The sequence below is a fragment of the Coregonus clupeaformis genome, unplaced genomic scaffold (genome assembly GCF_020615455.1).
Source record: "Coregonus clupeaformis isolate EN_2021a unplaced genomic scaffold, ASM2061545v1 scaf1123, whole genome shotgun sequence".
Classification (NCBI taxonomy): Eukaryota; Metazoa; Chordata; class Actinopteri; order Salmoniformes; family Salmonidae; genus Coregonus; species Coregonus clupeaformis.
In genome coordinates this window covers 67,231-80,000 of record NW_025534577.1, presented here as the reverse complement: position 1 = coordinate 80,000, position 12,770 = coordinate 67,231, and the positions used below count along the sequence as shown (strand labels likewise).

The window sequence follows — 12,770 nt, the reverse complement described above, 5'->3', positions numbered from 1 at the left end:
AAGCCACTCCTGCGTTGTCTTGGCTGTGTGCTTAGGGTCATTGTCCTTTGGAAGGTGAACCTTTGCCCCAGTCTGAGGTCCTGAGCGCTCAGGAGCAGGATTTCATCAAGGACCTCTCTGTACTTTGCTATATTCATCTTTCCCTCGATGCAGACTAGTCTCCCAGTCCCTGCCGTTGAAAAACATCCCCACAGCATGATGCTGCCGCCACCATGCTTCACCGTAGGGATGGTGCCAGGTTTCCTCCAGACGTGACGCTTGGCATTCAGGCCAAAGAGTTCAATCTTGGTTTCATCAGACCGGGTCCAGCAAAATTAAGGCAGTTCATAACACACTGTGTGCCCTCAGGCCCCTACTCCACCACTACCACATATCTACAGTACAAAAATCCATGTGTGTATAGTGCGTATGTTATCGTGTGTGTGTATGCATGTGTCTGCGCCTATGTTTGTGTTGCTTCACAGTCCCCGGTGTTCCATAAGGTGTTTAATTGTATTTTTAAATCTAATTTTAATATTTGCATCAGTTACTTCATGTGGAATAGAGTTCCATGTAGTCTGGCCACTCTACCATAAAGGCCTGATTGGTGGAGTGCTGCAGAGATGGTTGTCCTTCTGGAAGGTTCTCTCATCTTCACAGGGGACCTCTGGAGCTCTGTCAGAGTGACCATCGGGTTCATGGTCACCTCCCTGACCAAGGCCCTTCTCCCCCGATTGCTCAGTTTGACCGGGCGGCCAGCTCTAGGAAGAGTTTTGGTGGTTCCAAACTTCTTCCATTTAAGAATGATGGAGGCCGCTGTCTTCTTGGGGACCTTCAATCCTGTAGAAATGTTTTGGTACCCTTCCCCTGTGCCTCGACACAATCCTGTCTCGGAGCTCTACTGACATTTCCTTCGACCTCATGGTTTGGTTTTTGCTCTGACGTGCACTGTCAACTGTGGGACCTTATATAGACAGGTGTGTGCCTTTCCAAATCATGTCCAATCAATTGAATTGACCACAGGTGGACATCTCAATGATGATCAATGGAAACAGGATTCACCTGACCTCAATTTCGAGTCTCATAGCTAAGGGTCTGAATACTTCTGTAAATAAGGTATTTATCTTTTTTATTTTTAATACATCTGCAAAAAAAAAAAAAAAAAAAAATTCATTTATTCGTTTTAGAATAAGGCTGTAACGTAACAAAATGTGGAAAAAGGGAAGGGGTCTGAATACTTTCTGAATGCTCTGTATGTGGTTAATTAGGGGTGTTCCGTAATGCAAACAGCCAAGGACGTGCACAAGCACTGAGGCTGAAAACAATTGGTGTTTATCAATGGTTATCTCCCACCGCATATGATGCTCGTAGGATAAATCACACTGTCACGGATTCAGCCGAGGCTGCTCCTCCTCCTCGCTCGGGCAGGCTTCGGCGTTCGTCGTCGCCGGAGTACTAGCTGCCGCCGATCTATGTTTCTGTGTTCTACTTGTTTTGTCTTTATTGTTCACACCTGGTTCCCATGATGTATTGATGTCTTCCCTATTTAACCCTCTGGCTCCCACTGTGTGTTGTGCGTGTTTGTCCGTGTTTTGGTTGTCGTCTGGTGAGCGGGTGTGTTCCTCCCTGCGTGGAGGGTGTGTTATTTACGTTACCTACGAGTAAAGTACGTTTTCGATTAGCTCTGTGTCCTGCGCCTGACTTCGTCCTACCGCATCACACTGACCTCCTGACACACACTTTTTCTGTGCATACGACCATTCTTAATTGCTTTCATACAGTAAGTAGTATTTTTCGAATGGTTTATACGCTAATGTTGATAAATAAGGCCCCAGGACTTCAGTCTTTGTGTTGCCTTGCATTTCATATCTGTCCTCCCAGAGTCCCAGGTCAGTATGGAACAGTATCTGTCTCTGTCTGCTATCGGTCTCTGTCTGCTATCGGTCTCTGTCTGCTATCGGTATCTGTCTGCTATCGGTCTCTGTGTGCTATCGGTCTCTGTCTGCTATCGGTCTCTGTCTGCTATCGGTCTCTGTGTACTATCTGGGTCTGGGTCTGTCTGTTATCGGTCTCTGTCTGCTATCGGTCTCTGTCTGCTATCGGTATCTGTCTGCTATCGGTCTCTGTCTGCTATCGGTATCTGTGTGCTATCTGGGTCTGGGTCTGTCTGTTATCGGTCTCTGTCTGCTATCGGTCTCTGTCTGCTATCGGTATCTGTCTGCTATCGGTCTCTGTCTGCTATCGGTATCTGTGTGCTATCTGGGTCTGGGTCTGTCTGTTATCGGTCTCTGTCTGCTATCGGTCTCTGTCTGCTATCGGTCTCTGTGTGCTATCTGGGTCTGGGTCTGTCTGTTATCGGTCTCTGTCTGCTATCGGTATCTGTCTGCTATCGGTCTCTGTCTGCTATCGGTCTCTGTGTGCTATCTGGGTCTGGGTCTGTCTGTTATCGGTCTCTGTCTGTTATCGGTCTCTGTCTGTTATCGGTCTCTGTCTGCTATCGGTCTCTGTCTGCTATCGGTCTCTGTCTGCTATCGGTCTCTGTCTGCTATCGGTCTCTGTCTGTTATCGGTCTCTGTCTGCTATCGGTCTCTGTCTGCTATCGGTGTCTGGATATTTTTTTACGTTTTACATTTTAGTCATTTTAGCAGACCAGTGAATGGTGCAATGAGCCCACTGGACACATGGTAGGATAGGTCTGTATTGTAATAGATATTTAATTATATTAATGCACTGTGATGATTGCATGTCTCAAACTTCTGTCTGGCCTGAGATGGATGGATCTTGGGGGAGATCGAGTGTTTTCGAAAATCTCAATAAAAAGTTAATTGCATCGTTTGCAGCAAAGTATGAAAACAATGTCAACAATGTTGAAAAAATCATCACAAGCTGAATAGTAAAACAGCAGCGGTGGAAGGAAAATTTTATGGATGATTGAAAGCATGCGAACACAATCCTTTCTAGTTTATGACCCAGTCTGTCTCTAAACATCTAATGTTGTTTATTCATAATGAGATCTAGTGGAGGAATATGAACATGCAATTAATTTCATTAGGTTATCATTATCCTGGGCTAATATGGAAGTACGGACTGTCGATTATAGTGTGACAAATGCTTTACCCTTGTAATGTCCACAACACTGTCGCAGATACAGCCAGAGCCAGTCAATTACCAAAGGCAATGCATGACCAACCCCTTGGAATACTGAACCCCTTCACAGAGGGAGAGCATGCGTCCCAAAGGGCACCCTATTCCCTATGTAGTGCACTACTTTTGACCAGAGCCCAGGTCAAAAAATGTGTGCACTATAAATGGAATAGGGTGCCCTTTGGGACGGAGCCGTAGAGAGCGCCTGGCAGGCAGGGAACAGCAGCAGCCGGGACTGTAGACGGACCGCCCCACGGCATTCATTCTCCTTTTAATGATTTACAGATCCTCTCCTTCTGGGGGAGTTTTACTAATTAATACGGCTGGGAGGGTTTTGCGAACAATTCGCAGAGGAAGAGTTAAATGACCTCTCCTCCTATCAGAGCCGTGGTAATTGGACCCCTAAATCTTACCGACTCTGTCCTGGTGCCCTTTCCAACAACCAATTTGGCGAGCAGGAAGACGGTTATGCTGGTAGGTGGAGTGAACAATGCAGCATGGACCAAAAACTTCCAAAAAATGGAGCAACAACCTCTTATCTCAGCACCCGGAACCAAATCAGCTACTCAGCTTCCCATCATCTAACTTCGATTACCAAAGAAGAACTCTTCCTCTGTTTTATTGGATCAATGTCTTTCTATGGCAAATAAAACTAAAACGTTGATTTCAACTGGTGTGGATGGATATGGCCTAGATTTGGTAGATGTACTTATGCCACAGCTTCAGTGTAAGTTAATGAACATTGTACATCCCAAATGGCACCCTCTTTCCCTATGTAGAGCACTACTTTTGACCTGGGCCCATAGCGCTCTGGTCAAAAGAGGTGCACAATATAGGGAATAGGGTGCTGTTTGAGACAGGTCTAACATGACCACCTACCTCTGTATGTTTCTCCTGGGTTGTCTTCTGCTCTGTGTGCAGCACCAACGTCGCAGCACATGGCGCTCTTCTCCTGGCTAACCGCTTATCTGCAAGAGAGACAGCAAATTAGCTTGTGGACTGGATTTTTTGCATAATATGATAGAAAATTGCAAATCTATCTCAATGGGATTTGCAGCTGAGTTATCAACTCAAAGTACGTGTTCAGCAGCCACATCACATCAATCTAGTTCTGGATGACTCTCCTGTCCTCCTAAGTAGGCCTATACTGCTTTGCAGGTAGAGGTTGTTCTGGATGATTCTCCAGTCCTCCTAAGTAGGCCTATACTGCTTTGCAGGCAGAGGTTGTTCTGGATGATTCTCCAGTCCTCCTAAGTAGGCCTATACTGCTTTGCAGGTAGAGGTTGTTCTGGATGATTCTCCAGTCCTCCTAAGTAGGCCTATACTGCTTTACAGGCAGAGGTTGTTCTGGATGATTCTCCTGTCCTCCTAAGTAGGCCTATACTGCTTTACAGGTAGTGCAGACACAAGGAGATCAAGCTGACAGACCGACAGACTGACACACGTACTGATGATGATGAATGAGAATGAAGACAGCAGTTAGTGGAGAAGCGGCTGAAGATTATTCAGTTTCATTAAACACTCAGATGTTACATTACTCTCCGTGTCAAAGCTTTCATTTAAACCCACCAGGTTCCATGCTAACACACACACACACACACACACACACACACACACACACACACACACACACACACACACACACACACACACACACGGAGGTACTCGGAGCGGCCTTGTAGTCTGACTTAGGCGGCGTGCACACCACCCACCGCTTCCGAGTATATTACTCGCTAATGTTCAGTCTCTGGATAATAAAGTTGAGGAGCTCAGGGCGAGGGTTGCTTTCCAGAGAGACATCAGGGATTGTAACATACTCTGTTTCACGGAAACATGGCTCTCTCTGGGATATACTGTCCGAGTCGGTCCAGCCAATTGGGTTCTCAGTTCATCGCGCAGACAGAAATAAACATCTCTCCGGGAAGCAGAAGGGCGGAGGTGTGTGTTTCATGATTAACGACTCATGGTGTAATTGTAGTAACATACAGGAACTCAAGTCCTTTTGTTCACCCGACCTAGAATACCTCACAATCAAATGCCGACTTTTCTTCGGTTATAGTCACGGCCGTGAATATCCCCCCTCAAGCCGATACCACGACGGCCCTCAGAGAACTTCACTGGACTCTATGCAAACTGGAAACCACATATCCCGAGGCTGCATTTATTGTAGCTGGGGATTTTAACAAAGCAAATTTGAGGAAAACAGCTTTTATCTCAAGGCCATCAGACTGTTAGAAAGCCATCACTAGCACCTTAGAGGCTGCTGCCAATATACAGTTGAAGTCGGAAGTTTACATACACTTAGGTTGGAGTCATTAAAACTCGTTTTTCAACCACTCCACACATTTCTTGTTAACAAACTATAGTTTTGGCAATCTACTTTGTGCACGACACAAGTAATTTTTCCAACAATTGTTTACAGACAGATTATTTCACTTATAATTCACTGTATCACAATTCCAGTGGGTCAGAAGTTTACATACACTAAGTTGACTGTGCCTTTAAACAGCTTGGAAAATTCCAGAAAATTATGTCATGGCTTTAGAAGCTTCTGATAGGCTAATTGACATCATTTGAGTCAATTGGAGGTGTACCTGTGGATGTATTTCAAGGCCTACCTTCAAACTCAGAGCCTCTTTGCTTGACATTATGGGAAAATCAAAAGAAATCAGCCAAGACCTCAGAAAAACAATTGTAGACCTCCACAAGTCTGGTTCATCCTTGGGAGCAATTTCCAAACGCCTGAAGGTACCACGTTCATATGTACAAACAATAGTATGCAAGTATAAACACCATGGCACGCAGCCGTCATACCGCTCAGGAAAGAGACGCGTTCTGTCTCCTAGAGATGAACGTAGTTTGGTGCGAAAAGTGCAATTCAATCCCAGAACAACAGCAAAGGACCCTGTGAAGATGCTGAAGGAAACAGGTACAAAAGTATCTATATCCACAGTAAAACAAGTCCTGTATCGACAAAACCTGAAAGGCCGCTCAGCAAGGAATAAGCCACTGCTCCAAAATCTCCATAAAAAAGCCAGACTACGGTTTGCAACTGCACATGGGGACAAAGATCGTATTTTTTTGAGAAATGTCCTCTGGTCTGATGAAACAAAAACAGAACTGTTTGGCCATAATGACCATCGTTATGTTTGGAGGGAAAAGGGGGCGACTTGCAAGCCGAAGAACACCATCCCAACCGTGAAGCACGGGGTGGCAGCATCATGCTGTGGGGGTGCTTTGCTGCAGGAGGGACTGGTGCACTTCACAAAATAGATGGCATCATGAGGAAGGAAAATTATGTGGATATATTGAAGCAACATCTCAAGACATCAGTCAGGAAGTTAAAGCTTGGTCGCAAATGGGTCTTCCAAATGGACAATGACCCCAAGCATACTTCCAAAGTTGTGGCAAAATCACTTAAGGACAACAAAGTCAAGGTATTGGAGTGGCCATCACAAAGCCCTGACCTCAATCCTATAGAAAATCTGTGGGCAGAACTGAAAAAGTGTGTGTGAGCAAGGAGGCCTACAAACCTGACTCAGTTACACCAGCTCTGTCATTAGGAATGGGCCAAAACTCACCCAACTTATTGTGGGAAACTTGTAGAAGGCTACCCGAAACGTTGACCCAAGTTAAACAATCTAAAGGCAATACTACTAAATACTAATTGTGTATGTGTATGTAAACTTCTGACCCACTGGGAATGTGATGAAAGAAATAAAAGCTGAAATAAATAATTATCTCTACTAATATTCTGACATTTCACATTCTTAAAATAAAGTGGTGATCCAAGATATTACTGCACTGTCGGAGCTAGAAACACAAGCAGTTTGCTACACCAGCAATAACCAATACAATACTATTTGATTTGATTTGATTTGACACACACACTCACACTCTCTCTCTCTCTCTCTCTCTCTCTCTCTCTCTCTCTCTCTCTCTCTCTCTCTCTCTCTCTCTCTCTCTCTCTCTATTAGAATAAATGTAGCGTTTTTATCTTGTGGAAAATTACCAGGTGGAAAATTTTGTAATTACACAAATGACTTCTGTATCTTTTTGGGGATTTCATTACAAAATGCACGACCAGGCTCAGTTTGGTACCAAGGTTCATATAACCAATTGTAGGAGTACATGCCTATTAAATACCCTGCAGAAGAATGAAAACTGTACTGTCAAGTGAAGTGCCTCTGAAATAACTGGAGCCGTAACTTCTGAATGCCAACTAAAGCTATTCTGCCACTGCAATAGAGTCAAATGTTGAACACATTCCTTTCAGGGATACAGCAGTAATGTGAGTAGATATGTTATTGAATGTATTGCAGCTGGGACAGAACAAATCAGGGATATTTATTGCAGCCTGATGGCGGTGTGAATATTGATGGAGCACAATAACAAAATCAATACCAATTCTCTGCAATCTAATTAGGAGTCACGCACGCACACACACACACACACACACACACACACACACACACACACACACACACACACACACACAAACAAACACGCACACACAGAGGAGAGCTATAATGATGGAAAATCCACAATGGGTAGTCTAAAAGGTGAGCAAAATTGGATTCTGCCGCTACCCATGTTCCAGTTGTGTCAATATTTGCTAACCACTAAACATAGTAAGAAATGAGACTAACAGGTTGGTATGCAGCTTAGAGTTATCTATAGTACGAGCATAGCGATATGCAACATAAGCATGTCTATGGTAAGAGCATAGAGGTAAACACTGAGTGGACAAAACATTAGGAACACCTTCCTAATATTGACTTGCACCCCCTTTTGCCCTCAGAGCAGCTTCAATTCGTCGGGGCATGGACTCTACAAGACTCTCGAAAGCATTCCCACAGTTGTGTCAAGTTGGATGTCCTTTGGGTGGTGGACCATTCTTGATACACACGGGAAACTGATGAGTGCGAAAAACCCATCAGCGTTGCACTTCTTGACACACTCTAACCAGTGGAGGCTGCTGAAGGGAGGACGGCTCAGAATAATGGCTGGAACGGATCAAATGGAATGGCATCAAATACATAGAAATCATATGTTTGATACCATTCCACTAATTCCGCTCCAGCCATTACCACGAGCTCGTACGCCCCAATTAACCTCTTGAGGATCGGACCCTTTTTTCCCATTTTCACCTAAAATGACACACCCAAATCTAACTACCTGTAGCTCAGGACCTGAAGCAAGGATATGCACATTCTTGATAAAATTTGAAAGGAAACACTTTGACGTTTGTGGAAATGTGAAATGAATGTAGGGGAATATAACACATTAGATCTGGTTAAAGATAATACAAAACAAAAAAACATGTTTTCTATTATTTTTTTGTTACGTCATCTTTGAAATGAAAGAGAAAGGCCACAATATAATATTGCAGTTTAGGCGCAATTTAGAGTTTGGACACTAGATGGCAGCAGTGTGTGTGCAAAGTTTCAGATTGATCCAGTGAAGCATTGCAATACTGGACTATTTTGTATAAAGTCTGCCCAAATGTGCCGAATTGGTCAACTGATACATTTTCAAGTACATAACTATAGAGAACATACAACAATGATATGGTAATACAAAATGTAAGTTTACACACTCCCAGGAATGTCATACATGATGGATCATGAGCTTATACACTAACTTTCACACATCGGGGTGGGTGTGGAGCCAGAGACAGCAGGGGTTCAAACTGTAGAACCCAGTTCCCACATTTGAATATAGAAATTGATTTTATCAAACAAAACTATGCAACATTTTATCTCTGGGACCCTTAGGATGACAAATCAGAGCAAGATTACTGAATGTAAGTACATTATTTACCTTCAGAGGTGAATGTATCAAACCAGTTGCCGTGAAAAGTTATTTGTTGTTGTGCACTCTTCTCAAACAATAGCATGGTATTTTTTCACTGTAATAGCTACTGTAAATTGGACAGTGCAGTTAGATTAACAATACTTTAAGCTTTCTGCGCATATAAGACATGTCTATGTCCTGGAAAGTTTGCTGTTACTTACAACAGTCATGCTAATCACATTAGCGCACGTTAGCTCAACCGTCCCGTATACGGGACACCGATACCATAGAGGTTGGTGCCACCAACCTCCTGTGATTCAAACCGGTGTGCCTGCCACCTACTACCATACCCCATTCAAAGGCACTTACATATTTTATCTTGCCCATTCACCGTCTGAATGGCACACATACACAATCCATGTCTCTTAAAAATTATCCTTTAACCTGTCTCCTCCACTTCATCTACACCGCTTGAAGTGGATTTAACAAGTGACATCAACAAGGGATCATAGCGTTCACCTGGATTCACCTGGTCAGTCTGTCATGGAAAGGCCTTAGACCCACCTGGTCAGTCTGTCATGGAAAGGCCTTAGACCCACCTGGATTCACCTGGTCAGTCTGTCATGGAAAGAGCAGGTGTTCCTATTGTTTTGTGCGCTCAGTGTATAACGTTAGGATCTCTTCAAAAATAAAAATGCTCCCACATCTCAGCTTGGTTGGAAACAAAAGCCCTAGTTTCCCATCTTAGACTGGTAAGTCTCCTGTGGCTTTCAGAAGGCAGTGAAGTGAAGCTGACGTCAAGGTGAAGAGACGTGACAAGAGGAACAGTCAGCTATACTGGCACCAGAATATGCTTCCATGAGTCCTTCCATCCATCCGTGCACTGAAAGTTGATATGTGTTTGTGTGTGTGCGCGTGTGTGTGTGTGTCTGTGTCTGTGTGTGCGTGTGTGCGCGTGTGTGTGAGTGTGCGTGTGTGTGTGAGTGTGCGTGTGTGTGTGTGTGTGTGTGTGTGTGTGTGTGTGTGTGTGTGTGTGTGTGTGTGTGTGTGTGTGGGGAAAAGTAGCATGTGTTTTATAGCACTTTCCACATGCTCAAAAATGTTAAAATGTTGCACTCAAGGACTGTAATGATGATTAACAAACAGATCCATGATAACGTATACTTAGATTAACTGATACATTACTAGATAAGTCTGAGCCACACACACACACACACACACACACACACACACACACACACACACACACACACACACACACACACACACACACACACACAGAAACACAATCTGTTTCTACAGTACTCATGGGAGATATATGACAGGAGATATGTTTATTTGACTGAGAGTGGACTGAAGGAGGTGCTGTCTGTCAGATCACAGAGATATGTTTATTTGACTGAGAGTGGACTGAAGGAGGTGCTGTCTGTCAGATCACAGAGATATGTTTATTTGACTGAGAGTGGACTGAAGGAGGTGCTGTCTGTCAGACCACAGAGATATGTTTATTTGACTGAGAGTGGACTGAAGGAGGTGCTGTCTGTCAGATCACAGACATATATTTTATTTGACTGAGAGTGGACTGAAGGAGGGGCTGTCTGTCAGATCACAGATATATATTTTATTTGACTGAGAGTGGACTGAAGGAGGTGCTGTCTGTCAGATCACAGACATATATTTTATTTGACTGAGAGTGGACTGAAGGAGGTGCTGTCTGTCAGATCACAGGGATACGTTGCATCTCTTTACATGGTACACTTTAAATTAATGATGGACAGATTGGTTGAGCCTTTATCCAGACATGAGGAATTATGTAAGATACATAAAAGCATTTGATGTTGAGATGAGAACCTCCTTGAAACAAAGTTTGGTATATGAAGCACATGGTAGAATAGGTCTGTTCTCTTACTGTAAGAAGAGTATGTTTCTTACAATGATGACATATTCTGAAAAGTTCAAGGGTTATTTTATGTTTTACATATGTTCTTCACAGAGTGTAGGACTAATCTCATTTCAAGCACCAACTATTCAGTCTGATGAATCCACAATGAGCCTCTACGAGTATATTATGCAGTACAATATTTTCATAAATAAATGAATATACAGTATGTCAAAAAAACGTGAAATGGTGAATTAATTGATAGATTAATTCATTGATTGACTGACATATCCAACCTGATGAATTGATTGATTGATTGATTGATTGATAGACAGGGCCTAACCTGATGTTGAGTGGGGTCTCCAGTCTCCAGTCATGAGAGCAACACCTGGCGCTGACAGTGATGTCATCCGGGCAAACTGGGCTGGCAGCATGGGACCCATCAGGCCCTCCCAGGTGGCACTGGATCCTGCAGTTCAAACAACAGGGATAGGGTTAGGTACCAGACATATCCTGCAGGTCAAACAACAGAGATAGGGTTAGGTACCAGACATATCCTGCAGGTCAAACAACAGAGATAGGGTTAGGTACCAGACATATCCTGCAGGTCAAACAACAGAGATAGGGTTAGGTACCAGACATATCCTGCAGGTCAAACAACATGGATAGGGTTAGGTACCAGGTGGCACGGGATCCTCGGTTGGACATGGCATGAGTTATCCAGACAGAAACACACAAACAGACAGATCTGGGACCAGGCTACTGGCAAGGGATGGGGTTGGGCAGCGTGTCGGCATGAAGGCATTCACACTACATCAAACCCAGTCGGCCGGCAATGTGTGTGACGCTCCTGGGACAGCCGGTAGAGTGGCCACATCAGTTAACTCTCTAGCACCCTGGGTGTATCCCGAATAGCACCTTATACCTATATAGTGCACTACTTTTGACCAGGGTACAAAGGGAATATGGTGCCATTTGGTACGTACACACTGTGTTTCACCTACTGGCTCAGACCTACTGGCTCAGACCTACGGGCTCAGACCTACTGGCTCAGACCTACTGGCTCAGACCTACTGGCTCAGACCTACTGGTTCAGACCTACTTGCTCAGACCTACTGGCTCAGACCTACTGGCTCAGACCTACTGGCTCAGACCTACTGGCTCAGACCTACTGGTTCAGACCTACTGGCTCAGACCTACTGGCTCAGACCTACTGGCTCAGACCTACTGGTTCAGACCTACTGGCTCAGACCTACTGACTCAGACCTACTGGCTCAGACCTACTGGCTCAGACCTACTGGCTCAGATCTACTGGCTCAGACCTACTGGCTCAGACCTACTGGCTCAGACCTACTGGTTCAGATCTACTGGCTCAGATCTACTGGTTCAGGCTGGGTTGATGTAGGATAGGGTATTTGCCTTGATAACAGACATTATGTTTGAGGCAAAGCAATGAGTTGACTTCCTCTTCAGACTGACATTTTGCCAGTGTGTTTTATAACAACACATTGATAGATGCACACACACACACACAGAGATAGTACATGTTGATGTTTTAAATGTATGTCAATTCCAAAGTATTTTGTCTGAAATGTATTTTTGGTTATGTGTCAGACCCCGGTAAGACTAGCTGTCGCCATTGGCGTCAGATAATGGGGATCCTAAAAAATGAAATAAAAATAAAACATATTCAAAACTGCATCAGAAACAGCATGGTAGCAATCCATCAGTATGTCAAGTTGAGACAACTCACTCATGTTATGTTTAGTTCAATCACCTTTATAACTGATTATAACTAAAGATATTGCATCACATCAACTCCATTATCTACAGCATATTTTTATTTTGCCTTTATTTAACCAGGCAAGTAATTGAGAACACATTCTCTTTCACAATAACGACAACATATTGATTGCAGAGTTTCTTTCAAGCAGATAAAAAAAAAAAACTCTTAAAAATGTCAACACGGCTT

General features: G+C 43.8%; 1 protein-coding gene across 1 annotated transcript in view; it reads right to left on the bottom strand.

The window, feature by feature from the left end:
* Positions 1 to 11,506, bottom strand: part of LOC121573119 (transcription elongation regulator 1-like protein) — a 47,806-nt gene extending 36,300 nt beyond the window's left edge. Inside the window, exons 1-3 of the mRNA XM_045217566.1 lie at positions 11,434 to 11,506; positions 11,142 to 11,267; positions 4,003 to 4,091 (exon numbers count right to left, since the gene is read on the bottom strand). Coding sequence (XP_045073501.1) covers positions 4,003 to 4,091; positions 11,142 to 11,267; positions 11,434 to 11,506 — 288 coding nt within the window. The remainder of the gene's footprint in view (positions 1 to 4,002; positions 4,092 to 11,141; positions 11,268 to 11,433) is intronic.
* Positions 11,507 to 12,770: the final 1,264 nt, after the last annotated feature.